Source organism: Acipenser ruthenus, unplaced genomic scaffold (assembly GCF_902713425.1).
Source record: "Acipenser ruthenus unplaced genomic scaffold, fAciRut3.2 maternal haplotype, whole genome shotgun sequence".
Lineage (NCBI taxonomy): Eukaryota > Metazoa > Chordata > Actinopteri > Acipenseriformes > Acipenseridae > Acipenser > Acipenser ruthenus.
The window spans coordinates 241592-257786 of NW_026707510.1; the positions used below are offsets into that span (position 1 = coordinate 241592).

Below are 16195 nucleotides of genomic sequence, written 5' to 3' on the forward strand. Positions count from 1 at the left end.
AGCTGTCTACAAAGTACCTTTATAGCCTATGGAGGTATTAACCACCCCCCCTGCGTCGGACACAAATTACATGAAATGGTAACAAATATGTCAACAGTTCTGTAGTGTTACCAAATGAGGAATGCAGCGCCCCTAGCGACCGCACGTAAACCCGGCTTCTCTGCGCGCGTCCTTTCCCACGTGATGTGTTAAAAGCGCACCTCTGTAGAAGCTGGCAGCACAGCGAGCGACACGTTAGGATTATTGTCTATCAACACAGTAGTGGATTCATTTGACTTATCCGTGTCACTGTGAGACTCAAGCTATTAAAATACATTTTAGATATTTCTTATCGCCCTCGCTGTTAAGTGGGTGGGCAGCCCCCCTCCCCTTTTTTAAAAGGCAGTCCACCCCTCTCCGGCGCCTATAAGGGGACCAGGTAAATTGGTGACAAATAACTTATTTGTTACATGCATTTAAAATGTTTATAATTCTTCAAAACGCACTTACACAGTGTGGCTGGTTGCATTGCTCTCGCTACACCGTGCTCACAGTCACACACCCTTTTTTTTACACTAACCTCCACAGAGCTTCTTGTCTGACGACCAGATTTAATCCAGGAGCAACATGTTCAGATCCCGAGACAGTTCCCTTATTACTCTGAAGCCGTGGTTTAAATTTTAAATCGCGGATTGAGATGACGTCTTGATCTCGAACAGGCATTACAGATGCAGCGCTGGAATGGATGGGGGGCGGTTATGGAGTTCACTACAGCGCTGTGATGGGTCGGGGGTACCGCCGGGCGAATGGATTCTCCGTGATGCCGGAGAGCTTCTGAAACTTTCTGTTCAGCTTCAGAAGATGTTCATCCAGCACCTCAATAGCCAGCTCTGTGTGAAGATCTGCAGCTCTGGTGAAGATTGAATCTCTCGCAGCAATCCGCAAGGCTGTGTTCTGTCCTCTCTCAAGTAAGAGACTTGATTTTGACTTGATTTTGCTTTCTAGCGGCATGGTTTTGGTCTTCAAAGAGGTTAAAAGGCTGTCAGTTTGTGGGTCGTCTTCTGCGGTGTTTTTACAATACGGTTCTTCCACGCCTGAGTGATGTATTTATAGCTCAAGCACAGCGACGCCCCTTTCGACTGCTGTGTCTATCAACCCTGAGAGAGCACTGGCTAATTCTAATAACTTTCTTTGTCCTGAGCACAGAAACGCCCCCGTTTGGGTGAAGAAACTGATGCAGCAGGAAATGGCAACCACAAAAAAACAAGAACTTCGACAAGAACCCAGCACTGCTATTCCGAGTGACAGGAAGAGTAATACAGACCAATACAAGCACCGTGTGACTCATAACACAAGGCTGGAGTTTACAAGCTGCCAAGACCGAAAAAAAAAAAACGGCTTGATGTCTTAATGTTCAGTTGTATGATTCAGAGTGAAATTAACTGACTGCAGTGTTATAGATACACACACAGTATATGAGATCAGTTTAGTGCTGTGTTATTGTCTCAGACCTGCGGGTCTGCAGTGTTACAGATACACACACAGTATATGAGATCAGTTTAGTGCTGTGTTATTGTCTCAGATCTGCAGGTCTGCAGTGTTATAGATATACACACAGTATATGAGATCAGTTTAGTGCTGTGTTATTGTCTCAGACCTGCGGGTCTGCAGTGTTATAGATACACACACAGTATATGAGATCAGTTTAGTGCTGTGTTATTGTCTCAGACCTGCGGGTCTGCAGTGTTATAGATATACACACAGTATATGAGATCAGTTTAGTGCTGTGTTATTGTCTCAGACCTGCAGGTCTGCAGTGTTATAGATATACACACAGTATATGAGATCAGTTTAGTGCTGTGTTATTGTCTCAGACCTGCAGGTCTGCAGTGTTATAGATACACACACAGTATATGAGATCAGTTTAGTGCTGTGTTATTGTCTCAGACCTGCGGGTCTGCAGTGTTATAGATACACACACAGTATATGAGATCAGTTTAGTGCTGTGTTATTGTCTCAGACCAGCGGGTCTGCAGTGTTATAGATATACACACAGTATATGAGATCAGTTTAGTGCTGTGTTATTGTCTCAGACCTGCGGGTCTGCAGTGTTATAGATATACACACAGTATATGAGATCAGTTTAGTGCTGTGTTATTGTCTCAGACCTGCGGGTCTGCAGTGTTATAGATACACACACAGTATATGAGATCAGTTTAGTGCTGTGTTATTGTCTCAGACCTGCGGGTCTGCAGTGTTATAGATATACACACAGTGGATGAGATCAGTTTAGTGCTGTGTTATTGTCTCAGACCTGCGGGTCTGCAGTGTTATAGATACACACAGTATATGTGATCAGTTTAGTGCTGTGTTATTGTCTCAGACCTGCGGGTCTGCAGTGTTATAGATATACACACAGTATATGAGATCAGTTTAGTGCTGTGTTATTGTCTCAGACCTGCGGGTCTGCAGTGTTATAGATACACACAGTATATTTATTTATTTATTTTTTTAACAACAATTCAGTTTCTTTTTTTTAATTGTGTTATTTTTTCAAGATTTATTTTTCAATCTCTTTTTTCACGTTTATTTACATTGTAGGCGTGCTGTGTGTACTCTGCACTGTAAAACCAAAGAACGTGTGAGGCGTTTATAAGCTAAATGGTTTTTCACACACCCTGAATATCACTGTTCGATTAGTTTACCTACATTAGCATTATAGGAATCCAAGATTACTGATAATCAACGTATGTGAAAACAGAACATCTCAACAGTTCAACTTTTAGTATAGATTGATTATTTTAAAACCACCCATTTTAGCAGTGAAAGACACACACACACACACACATGGAGAGATGAAACTGTTAAATAAAACAAAGTAAACAAAATTGTCATACAAACATGGATCTCTTAAATAATATTTAACTAAATACCAACTAAACACTGGCGTCGATTAGCGCCGTTTGAACAGCGGCTGGTCTGGACTTGGCTCGCGCTCAGGCTCTGCTCGGCTCGCGCTCAGCTGTTCGAAGTTGCCAACGGTTATCTTTTCTTTCCTGAGGTAAAGCATCTCTGGTCTGTCTGAGGTAAGTCATTCCTCTTCTTAAGATAACGTTCAATACATTTTATTATATTTAATATAATTTTATATGTAAAAATAGGGTATAAAAAGTCTCATTTTAACTTTTTTTTTTTTTTTTTGGCAGAGTTGAGCTTGTTTGGTTGTTACCCGCCCAAAAAATACAATAGGCCTTGAGGGTAACTTGTTTCCTTTGTTGAAAGAGATTTGTCCTGTTTTTTTTTTTTGTTTTTTTTCATCAGCATCGCTGCGCCTGTAACAGATTATTGTATTTTCATACGTGTTGGGTTACTGCGTGAAAAATAAAAACTTAGAGTTAATGCTATAACATAATGCGCTCCCCCCACCCCAGTTTTCATTTTATTATTCAGTTAAAATGTAAGTTATTTATCCTTTTTAACTACATGCATACAGACGAATTCAAGTTTAGTGTTCAAATGTATCATATTGAAAGAAAAAAGACGCGAACCTCAAGCTATAGCGTTATTCGGACTTTTTTCATAGCTTCAGTCATCACCGCTCTCTCTGTGGCTTCAGCCCGCAGCCCTGACAGCCTCAACTAACGCATTGTGGGCGTGGCCTATTTATTATTATTATTATTATTATTATTATTATTTATTTCTTAGCAGACACCCTTATCCAGGGCGACTTACAATTGTTACAAGATATCACATTATTTTTACATACAGTTCCCCATTTATACAGTTGGGTTTTTACTGGAGCAATCTAGGTAAAGTACCTTGCTCAAGGGTACAGCAGCAGTGTCCCCCACCTGGGATTGAACCCACGACCCTCCGGTCAAGAGTCCAGAGCCCGAACCACTACTCCACACTGCTGCCCTATTTCCTGTCAGACTGCATTTTAACATTTCATTTCATAATCAATCGCTGGTTTATACTGAGCAATGGATTTTCACTGTTGTTACGAACTTAACTTATCAACAGCGAGATTGTAGTTCACTGTATCGTTTGCCCAGCGTGAATATTATTATTATAAGAATATATGATTTCTATGATTTGTGAGATCTCCTCTGGAAAATCTAAAAAACCCACAGGAAAATCTAATTGAAAAAAAAAAAACCCTCCAAATGAAATGCAAACATGTGAGAGAGTGACAGAAACAGAGACTGTATTTATCACAAGTAGCATATATAAAGATAATTTTAAAATAATTGTCATGTAAAAACAATTAGATGGATGTACTCAAAAAAAAATCTGTTGAGATTATGCAGCTTGATACGTTGAATATTTATTCCTGAATATGATGTTTGTGGAACAAATGAAAATTAAGTAAGGAACTAGAAATATTCATGTAAATATAAAAACTTAAATTTTCTTTGTCAATATCATAGACCTTTTTGGGGTTACATTTACAAACCCCCCTGAGTCATTTTTTACAGTGTGTGTAACAGTAACAGAGAGATAAATTAACTGAATATTATTATTATTATTATTATTATTATTATTATTATTATTATTATTATTATTATTATTTATTTATTTATTTATTTATTTATTTATTTCTTAGCAGACGCCCTTATCCAGGGCGACTTACAATCGTAAGCAAATACACTTCAAGTGTTACAATACAAGTAATACAATAAGAGCAAGAAATACAATAACTTTTGTTCAAGCAAAGTACAAGTGTGACAAACCAGAATTCAATAATACAGCAGATAATAGTGATAGTTACATCAGGATATGATTAAATAGTGATAGTTACATCAGGATGTGATTAAATACAAAATACTACAGGTTAAACACTTGGCAGATTACAGTATTCTGAAGTACAGGATTAAATGCAGTAAAATAGGGGCAGATAAGAGCAAAATATTCTTCCCAGGAGTCGTTTAATTGTCGGTAGGGTTATACCATTATATGTAACTTTTGTTTGTTGTAAATTCAGATTCCGGGGGGAGGGGGGGGGGGGGGGGGGGGAGGCAGGTGTGTGTCTCTACGATTGGTATCTACAGTAGTCGAATGAGCATCTCTTTTGTCTTGGGATATAAGATACATCACTCAGGATTGGAGTTTAGTCTAAAAAGGGGCGTGTCTGTGTGAGTAACAGGTAACAACCCACTCTGGTCGTCAGACCAGAAGCATTGCTGAAGTCGGAAGCAGGGTACGAATTCGCAGAAAGAAAGGTAAGAACGAGAATTAATCTGTTTCAGTTTTGGTGACGACCACCAGACGTCCCGGTTTCTCCGGGACAGTCCCGGTTTTCCCATCCGCGGTCTCGGTGTCCCGACAGTTTGCTGAAAATCTTATTTATTTATTTTTTTTTTAAGTTCAGCCAGTTCATCAGCACGCTATATAACTTTGGTCAAATTATGTTTGTTTATGGCACCTGCAGTGAGAATAAAATAAAACATTCTACTAATCAAGAACCGTATTTGTATAAAGCGATTAACACGGGCGTAGGTGCGCACTCCTCGGGTGCCCTGCGTTTTCATGGAGTTTCTCAATCATGGAGCATCCGAATCCAGCAGCTTAAACGACACCAAAGTCAATAAATATAGCCTATTATTATTATTATTATTATTATTATTATTATTATTATTATTATTATTATTATTAAACTCGATATAAAAGTACAGATAACACAGTATGGCTACTTAATTTCATAATGCGTGGCTAATTAGTTTAAGATAATATAAAAGTGAGAGGATGACTTTTTAAATAACCATTCAAATACCCGAAATTGAAATGGCTTAATTAATCTAATCAACTATTTAACATTGTGTCCCGGTTTGGAGCTTTGAAAAATCTGGTCACCCTAGTTTTGGGCCTAGAGATGACTGTGCGTATGCTTTATACAGTGTGTCGGAATGGAAGGTAGTTTAAGACTGCGTTTATTTATTTTAATTCCCGGTGGCTTCTATTCATCTCCGTGTCTGTGTGTTTTTGTTTGTTTGTTTGTTTGTTGTTTTGTTTTTTTAAATGTAGTGTTATTTTCTTAAATGGGTAGTGATGCATCTTTTTTTTTTTTTTTTTTTTTTTTTAAAACCGACATTTTGGAAATGTAGCCAGTCTAAGGGCGAGGTTGAGTTGACTTTGGAAAATTTCCAAAATTAAAATATGACGTTATTTTCGGTAAAGAACAGGCTATCCAGGAAGCACACGGGCAGAACCAGCGGTATGCTGAGCCCAGGTTTTTATATCAGAACATGTTTCAGAACATAAAAAAAATAGGAGGAACTTTTTTACACAGAGAATTGTGAGGGTCTGGAACCAACTCCCCAGTAATGTTGTTGAAGCTGACACCCTGGGATCCTTCAAGAAGCTGCTTGATGAGATTCTGGGATCAATAAGCTACTAACAACCAAACGAGCAAGATGGGCCGAATGGTCTCCTCTCGTTTGGAAACTATCTTATGTTCTTATAAGTGTTTCTAGAAAGGTATGCAGGCAGTGTTGTATTTTTCAATCCGGTACTTCCGTTGTGATTTTACTCTCTGTACTTGGCTAAGGTTTGTATTTCTGTTAAGTGTACAGGCGTGCTGTTTGTGTGAGGGATACGATAGCCCAAAATGTAATACACACTCGCGTCATAGTCCTAAGCAGAAGTACGCAAACTATATTTTGTTGAGCAAAACTTTTAAGAATCTGCTTAACATTTATTTATTTAGCTGGATTTTTTTTTTTTTAATGGTTAATACTAGAACATTTTTAAATCCGGAAAACATCTGTTAAAATAAGATAATTTACATTTGTCGCCTCTGCTCTCGGCAGGTTCAAACACTCGCCACTTAAAACATCATTCCTCCGATCCTACAAACCCTACCGTGCTCGTCAACGCCTCATTTGAAAGGTAAGAACTTGAAGTAATTAGCTGTCATTTATGTATTTCACATTTTCTATCATATACATTATATATATATATATATATATATATATATATATATATATATATATATATATATATATATATACATACAGTACTGTGCAAAAGTTTTAGGCAGGTGTGAAAAAATGCTGTAAAGTAAGAATGCTTTCAAAAATAGACATGTTAATAGATTATATTTATCAATTAACTAAATGCAAAGTGAGTGAACAGAAGAAAAATCTAAATCAAATCCATATTTGGTGTGACCACCCTTTGCCTTCAAAACAGCATCAATTCTTCTAGGTACACTTGCACAAAGTCAGGGATGTTGTAGGCATATAGTCAGGTGTATGATTAAACAATTATACCAAACAGGTGCTAATGATCATCAATTCAATATGTAGGTTGAAACACAATCATTAACTGAAACAGAAACAGCTGTGTAGGAGGAATAAAACTGGGTGAGGAACAGCCAAACTCAGCTAACAAGGTGAGGTTGCTGAAGACAGTTTACTGTCAAAAGTCATACACCATGGCAAGACTGAGCACAGCAACAAGACACAAGGTAGTTATACTGCATCAGCAAGGTCTCTCCCAGGCAGAAATTTCAAGGCAGACAGGGGTTTCCAGATGTGCTGTCCAAGCTCTTTTGAAGAAGCACAAAGAAACGGGCAACGTTGTGGACCGTAGATGCAGTGGTCGGCCAAGGAAACTTACTGCAGCAGATGAAAGACACATCATGCTTACTTCCCTTTGCAATCGGAAGATGCCCAGAAGTGCCATCAGCTCAGAATTGGCAGAAAACAGTGGGACCCTAGTACACCCATCTACTGTCCGGAGAAGTCTGGTCAGAAGTGGCCTTCATGGAAGACTTGCGGCCAAAAAGCCATACCTCCGACGTGGAAACAAGGCCAAGCGACTCAACTATGCACGAAAACACAGGAACTGGGGTGCAGAAAAATGGCAGCAGGTGCTCTGGACTGATGAGTCAAAATTTGAAATATTTGGCTGTAGCAGAAGGCAGTTTGTTCGCCGAAGGGCTGGAGAGCGCTACACGAATGAGTGTCTGCAGGCAACAGTGAAGCATGGTGGAGGTTCCTTGCAAGTTTGGGGCTGCATTTCTGCAAATGGAGTTGGGGATTTGGTCAGAATTAATGGTCTCCTCAATGCTGAGAAGTTCAGGCAGATACTTATCCATCATGCAATACCATCAGGGAGGCATCTGATTGGCCCCAAATTTATTCTGCAGCATGACAACGACCCCAAACATACAGCGAAAGTCATTAAGAACTATCTTCAGCATAAAGAACAAGGAGTCCTGGAAGTGATGGTATGGCCCCCACAGAGCCCTGATCTCAACATCATCGAGTCTGTCTGGGATTACATGAAGAGAGAGAAGCAACTGAGGCTGCCTAAATCCACAGAAGAACTGTGGTTAGTTCTCCAAGATGTTTGGGCCAACCTACCTGCCGAGTTACCGTCTGGGTCATTGAGTTTGGGTACCTCCGCCCCTTTCCTAAATGACCGACTTCCACCTACCCTACGGAATAAATTGTCTTGCCATCCAGTCCAGGGCACTTACACAGCGCCCTCACAGGTCAGGAAGGAGATCTAACACCAAGAATCAATTTCTTAACACCTGGAAAAATTTCATTGTGATCAATTAAGCAGGTGATTTATTAAATGAAGTAATTTGGAGATCATTTGGTATAAAAAATGAACTACCCTTTTCAACCCTCAATGGCCTGGATTACATGCTGGAGAAAATGTCATGACTTCTCTGTCTACTGTTATGACTTATTTAAGGTGGTACGGCTGAATTATAATTTTAGATAATTTTGGTTTGTTTAATTTAACAATTCCTGCTTTGAAACTTCATGTTGCATTTGATTTTTGTATAATGTATTACATTTGTATTCAAACATAAACCAAAGCTAACTAAAATTGTAATCCAGACCGTACCACCTTAAATAAGTCATGACAGTAAACGAGTCATGACATTGACCAGAGTTCCCTTAATTGAACAAGTTATTTGATTAATTGATCAATAACGTCCATATGTTCCCAGTCTTTAGAAATTAGCGATTTAGGGTGACCTACAAAACTTACTGGATAGGGGCTCTCCAGGACCGCGTTTGGGCAGCACTGCTGTAGATGAAAGAGGATATTTATATGGTTTGATGATTACCTATTTGATTGAGGGGCGGTTACTATCTATCTATCTGTCTGTCTGTCTATATTATATAATATTATATTATATTATACTGGTGTATTGTTAACCTGAACACAGGTCACACTGGCCTCTACAAATAACACCTTCCTTCAGAAACGAGGATGGAAATGTGCTAGTCAGACAGCAATTCTAGTTAATTCTAATGCGACACTGCATTTTGAAGGCATATTTTTCTTTGTTGTTTTAAAAGATAACCACAAAAGAGGATGGCTTCCCCAAAGAAGAAAGCTTCATCCAGCTGTGGATTGGATGTTAAAGTAAGTTCTAAAATAATACTGATTTGTATATCCATTTAATACATTTTCAATCATAGTTATGTATAAATATTGGGAGCTTATGATCAAAATGAATAATTACAAGAAAATAAGCCATGGTCAGCGCTCCTTTTAAAGGGAGGGGCCGGTGATCATGTTAATAAAGCTAATAAGAGGTGAGAGAATGGATTTTAAAGATGGTCAGCGCTCCTTTTAAAGGGAGGGGCCGGTGATCATGTTAATAAAGCTAATAAGAGGTGAGAGAATGGATTTTAAAGATGGTCAGCGCTCCTTTAAAGGGAGGGGCCGGTGATCATGTTAATAAAGCTAATAAGAGGTGAGAGAATGGATTTTAAAGATGGTCAGCGCTCCTTTAATGGGAGGGGCCGGTGATCATGTTAATAAAGCTAATAAGAGGTGAGAGAATGGATTTTAAAGATGGTCAGCGCTCCTTTTAAAGGGAGGGGCCGGTGATCATGTTAATAAAGCTAATAAGAGGTGAGAGAATGGATTTTATAGATGGGCAGCGCTCCTTTAAAGGGAGGGGCCGGTGTTCATGTTAATAAAGCTAATAAGAGGTGAGAGAATGGATTTTAAAGATGGTCAGCGCTTGTGGGGGGGATGGGACAGTATAGATCTATTCAGACACGTTTTTTCTAACCTTCGTTCTTTCTTCTCTAGTCCGAGGCAGAAGACAAGACACCAAATCAGGCTGTAGACCCATCTTCACCAGCCAGGCGAACCAGAAGCCAAACGGAGAACATTAAGTCGTTTACGATTTATCTTCCAGATAATTCCCAATACAAAATAAATGGCCTGGCTGGACAAACTGTGCTCGAGGCCTTAAACAGTAACTCGAAGTTCAATGCACGAAATTTGGCAGAGAGAAAAAAAAACAATAAAAAGGAAGTGCTCATCACTGGGAAGAATGTCTTGAAGGGGATTGTGCCTCATCATCTGCCTTGCAGCTTTATACCCAATGGAGAGCTTTTCAACGTTACATTCATTCTGTCTGGGGAAGGCGACGATGGGGAGCGAGATTTCTATCCAGAGAAGTCTCGAGACGCAGAACGCGTCGTTTTTTACGTAGAGCCGCGAGGTAAAGTTAATGTCGCAAAGAAGACAATTCTGAAAAACCATCACCTTCACCAGCTGCGTGAAAATCTGTGTGTCTACGCCTTCCGGGGGGAGACGGTGAAGGAGGCTTTGACAAGGGATGGGAGGTTTCTTTCAGCCGTGTTTGAAAAGAATTACCAATTGAGTTGCAATGGGACTCTAGTTGAGTTCCATCTGTATGTAGATGATGAAGATGGGAAGATTTTCACCATGATTGTTTCAAGTGAGGTCAGACCAGTGAGCGAGCAGCTGCACCCTAAGATCGGGATGAGCAGCCAGACTACTGGTATTGACCAGTATGCCGGTACAGCTACTGGTGCCAGTGCAGCTACTGGCGATACCCAGCCTGTCTCTAAAGCTACAGGTGCGTTTAAAACGACTGGCGATACCCAGTCTGGCTCCCAATCGTCAACTAATACAAACCACAGGGTTTACCTCCCAATTCCCGACACTAGAGAAGTGTACAAGGCCCTCAAGTCACAGATGGACGGTCTTATTAAGTTAATGAAAGCCAGAGGAAAAGAAACCACAGGTTCCCTCCCGATCAGCGAGCTGCTGAGAACGGAATTCGGTAAAAACACGGACAGCTTTACTCTGGTTAGCACCGTTAGAACGCTGACCGAGCTCACCGAATCTGTCTGCTTCATCAACGCTGTGGACAAAGTAGCCACCGGGTTCCTTTTGTTTGGGAATTACATTCTTACCTGCGCGCACGTCGTGGAGAAAATCCTCGCCGAATCCCAGCCAGTAAGGCTCGCCGCCGCGGTTTCTGTAAACTTTAAATTCGAAAAACCTGGCGAGTCTTTCGAGACTTTAGCTGTCAAGCCACAGATAGTCGCCTATGACAGAAAGCTGGACTATGCTTTGCTAGAGCTGGACCAGGGAAGCGCTCCGCTCCCTCCAGCTCTGATTACTAGGCTTGGCGTTCCTCCAACAAGCGGGGGCGTCTGTATCATCGGTCACCCGAGTGGCGACGTCAAGAAGATAGATCCGTGTTCCGTTATAAAGTTCGAGGAACGCCAAGACAAAAAAAAACGACACATTGAGGAAAATGAGGAAAGCAAATGTCGTGTGCAGGTAATTACCCGCTACTCTTTTGAAGAGCTGCGAGATGAAAAGCGATTGTCGTACGACACCTGTTTTTATGACGGCGCGTCTGGCTCTCCGGTCCTTAATGATAAGCTTCAGCTGGTAGCTATGCACACGGGTGGGTATTTGTACCAGCTGTCTACGAAGAAGAAGCAGAGCGTGATCGAGTTCGGGACGCATATGACGGTCATTCTCAAAAACGTGCTACATCATAAAGCGGCTGCAGGTCCCTTGCTACAGGAATTGTTCTGCGTCGATTCTGAAAATCCGGAGCGCCTCGCGGTTTTAAAGATGTTGGTGGAAGACGCGTGCCGTATTCCGGTTGCGAGGGAAATCTTAAAACAGTCAGTGACAAACGATCTGCAAAGGTACGAACTTCTTAAGGGTATGACTGACCGGAGTAGCCTCCTGGATGAACTGCTTAATGAATGCGACGAGGAAAACCGAATGGAATTGGATTAAACAACATCGCTGATTTGACACGAGTTTAACCCCGCCCCAGTAGCGGATTATACATCACGCGTCAGAAATCGACCAATCGCAATCAAGTATTTGCCAAAATTGCGGTACATCATCTCCCGCGCACAGGTGGCATCCCTGGCATAGAAAAACCACAATTCATCTTAAAACATTAAACAAAATTAAATAAACACACATAACTGGTATAGTTTGTAAAATGGATCATCCTATTATTAATTTCACTCTCTTTGTTAATTTATGATGAACTGAACCCCTAGTTTCTGGGAAGAAAATATGACCAAAAAAACCACTTGAACGTTTTTTCTCCAAATTTTTTTTTATATAGTCTTTTTTATATAGTGGGGGGGGGGGGGGGTGACCTGTGGCAACCCCCAGTTCAGCATTCTCTACACTAGAGCTCTCCCACCCTGGTCCTGCAGAGCCCCCAAAACCCTCAAGGGCTCTGGAACACCTACATAAGAACATAAGCAAGTTTCCAAACGAGAGGAGGCCCCATTCAGCCCATCTTGCTCGTTTGGTTGTTAGTAGCTTATTGATCCCAGAATCTCATCAAGCAGCTTCTTGAAGGATCCCAGGGTGTCAGCTTCAACAACATTACTGGGGAGTTGGTTCTATATATATATATATATATATATATATATATATATATATATATATATATATATATATATATATATATATAATTATAAGTTTAACTGCTCTTAGTCCAACTCGCTCTCAAACGTAATTATCAACTGTATTTTTTTAAAATTTATTTGAATGTGATCTTTAGTTTTCTGGTGATTTTTATTATTGTATTTTATAACTGCTCCTGTAATGTGATATTTTGTACTCTGATATTTTGTAAGAACTTTTAAGTCGCCCTGGATAAGGGCGTTTGCTAAGAAAATATTATTATTATTATTATTATTATTATTATTATTATTATTATTATTAATACATTGTAATCGGACGGCGTGTGTGATTTCTGCATGGGGATATAGATACTGTTGTGTTATATGTACTGGACTCTATCTTTTTTCTTTCATATTTTTTTTTAAAGAAATCTGCATTTTTGTCTTTTTGTACGTTTCTAATAAAGAAAATCATTTGAACTGTTACAAAAAAAAAATGTGTAGTGTATTCTTTAAATTATATATATATATATATATATATATATATATATATATATATATATATATATATATATATATATATATATATATATATAACTGTGTGTGACTCTGTTTGTGTGTGTGTGTGTGTGTGTGTGTGTGTGATTGTGTGTGCCAGTGTGTCGTGTGTAATTCTGTGGGCAGGTATTGCTATCAATGTGCGGAAAGAAAATGAGAAGTTATCCCCACAAAGATAGTAACTCCACTTTGTAAAACACCTTTTAAAGAACTAAATATGCCTTCAAAAAATATATTTAAAAAAAATAGTTTCTTGTCGACTTTCATCCCGTGTGAAGTTTTGTGTGACTCGAGTTAGAAATCGTCAATAAAAATATAGTGAGAGTCAATGAGAAGAACATACAAATATAGGAATGCAAACGTGTGTGTGTGTCTTAGTGTGTGTGTGTGTGTGTGTGTGTGTTGTGCATCAATATGCCGCTAGGTGGCAGCATCAGCCCAGTTGTTAAAGATGCTCGTGTAATAACCACAGGGCCACCCGAGCCTCGTCAATGTTACAAACTTGGAGCACCAGCGAGCCCCAGAAACACTGAGGGATTCATTACTGAGGCGACAGCAACTCGACCGCTCAAAGCAATCGAATGAATTAACGGGACCGCGACCAACGTCACAAAGGTTCCCACTGACAGCGACAGCAGCCTGTCGCCGAGGGTGACGTCAGACTCGGAGCAGAAGAAACACACAAGAAGATTGCATTATTATTATTATTATTATTATTATTATTATTATTATTATTATTATTATTATTATTATTATTATTATTATTATTATTATTATTATTATTAATACCCGGCCACTTTCAAAGGCAAAAACCATCACACATCTGTATGATAACTTTGACTAAATGATCAGTCGAGTTTACTTGTGTGGACAAACCGTCTCCCTCCAACACTGACAGCCTCTCACAGATCCACGCCCCTTCCTCCTCTCCGTCTCCTCTTCCACCTTCCTCACACACCCCTCCTCTTATCTCTCACTCTCTCACCCCCTATCCTCTCCCTCTCTCCACTCTCCCCTGCTCTCTTTACCCTCCTCCTACACTCTCTTCCTCCTCTCTCTCTCTCACCCCCTTCCCCTATTCTCTCTTTCCTTTCTTCCTCCCTCCTTTTCTATCTTCCCTTCCTCTCCTCTCTTCCTCCGTCCCTCTTCCCCATTCTCTATAGCTTGTTATAATCACGCCGGTACCGCGTGGGTGCAGTTCAGCGCCACTCGCGGCCGGCCGGTCGGGTCTTTAAATAGTCCGCACCCGTTTCAATGAAACATTCATCGCGGGAAAACCCTTCCTGTGTTCAGATCAAAGACTAACGTAAAAAACAAGAAAACACACAGAGAGAGAGAGAGAGAGAGAGAGAGAGAGAGAGAGAGAGAGAGAGAGAGAGAGAGAGAGAGAGAGAGAGAGAGAGAGAGAGAGAGAGAGAACATACACAGAGAAACACAGACACACACTGATACACACACAAACACGCATACAGACACAAACAGACACACAGAGACAGAGAGAGAGAGAAACATACAGACACAGAGAAACACACACACTGATACACACACTCAGAAACACAGACACACACACTGATACACACACACTGAGACACACACACACACCGCTCCTCTCTGTGACATTTCTGATTCATTATTAATGAATCGGGTGTTACACGTTTGATGACATCGTGACGTGACGTCTATGTTTAGCAGCACAGCCCCACGCAGTCGCTAACATTAGACACGCACACGCACACGACCGCCACAGTGTTAAATAACCAATTAATAACAGAGTGCAATACAATACAATATATATATATATAAACACACACACACAGGCTCACACACACTTTAATAACGAATTATTACAATGACACCAGCTGTTCCTTCTCAGGAGTTTTCCACATTAATGACGGTTTGATTGGTTTGTTTTCAGACAGACTCCTTCTGTTAAACGGCGAGACTCGCAGAAATATGTTCAAAATCATCCATACAGAAGGCTTTCATCATTATTATTATTATTATTATTATTATTATTATTATAAGACATGACAATAATGATAGTCTCGATAATGAATCACATTCTGTAAAGTTCCTAATTAATTGTAGAGCACAGCACGGACTCACAGCTTGTATAAAACAGAGCGACTCTGAATATAATGCTATCATATCGTTATTATATCAAATCCATTCTTTAATGACATATTGAATCGATATGCAGTTACCTATTTATCGACGAGCAGTTCATAGATGATGATATTCAATCTACAGTTAATGTACAGAAACATTATTAATGTCTTAGCAGACGCCCTTATCCAGGGCGACTTACAATGGTTACAAGATATCACATTATTTTTACATACAATTCCCCATTTATACAGTTGGGTTTTTACTGGAGCAATCTAGGTAAAGTACCTTGCTCAAGGGTACAGCAGCAGCGTCCCCCCACCTGGGATTGAACACACGACCCTCCGGTCAAGAGTCCAGAGCCCTGACCACTACTCCACACTGCTGCACACGAACATGCAGCATTTGTATCATAGTTTAACATTGCTGTTCATCAGTGCGTTTTTAAATGTATATAATAATACTGATAACTAATAACAATACTAATAATACTACTAATAATAATACTAATACTAATGATAATATTAATCCACAATCGTTACAACTAATAATAATAATAATAATAATAATAATAATAATAATAATAATATTACAGGAATACAAAATCTCTAAGGACCGAGTACAGTCTTATAACACAGAAAACTCTGTGCTATTGACAAAAATGACTGCACCATAACGCGGTGTATTTATATTTTAATTTATAATGCTTCAGTGTGTAAGCAATTTAACATCCCAACCCCATACAGGAAAACAAAACAAGAAAAATACCTTATCAACAATATCATGAAAATAACTGCTTTTTCAAATGCGAACCCGTTTTAATTTTTAAATTCTCAGATGGATTTTAATATTTAATATTTTTT

The 16195-nt window shown here is 39.7% G+C and overlaps 1 protein-coding gene across 2 annotated transcripts; it reads left to right on the top strand.

Moving 5' to 3' along the window:
* The first annotated feature begins 5146 nt into the window (after positions 1 to 5146).
* Positions 5147 to 13152, top strand: LOC117410080 (serine protease FAM111B-like). Of its 2 annotated transcripts, none has more exons than XM_059018897.1 (4): positions 5147 to 5201; positions 6789 to 6867; positions 9306 to 9372; positions 10051 to 13152. In XM_059018897.1, the coding sequence occupies exons 3-4, from the start codon at positions 9322 to 9324 to the stop codon at positions 12034 to 12036; spliced, it is 2037 nt and encodes a 678-aa protein (XP_058874880.1). In that variant the 5' UTR covers positions 5147 to 5201; positions 6789 to 6867; positions 9306 to 9321; the 3' UTR covers positions 12037 to 13152. The 2 variants fall into 2 exon arrangements, with proteins under 2 accessions (XP_058874880.1, XP_058874881.1); XM_059018898.1 differs by lacking the exon at positions 5147 to 5201 and adding an exon at positions 6456 to 6526.
* The last annotated feature ends 3043 nt before the right edge of the window (positions 13153 to 16195 follow it).

Coding starts and splice junctions, on each gene's coding strand:
- LOC117410080 (XM_059018897.1), top strand. CDS start 9,322: ATGGCTTCCCCAAAGAAGAAAGCTTCATCCAGCTGTGGATTGGATGTT. Junction 9,373..10,050: donor GCTGTGGATTGGATGTTAAA/GTAAGTTCTAAA, acceptor TTTCTTCTCTAG/TCCGAGGCAGAAGACAAGAC.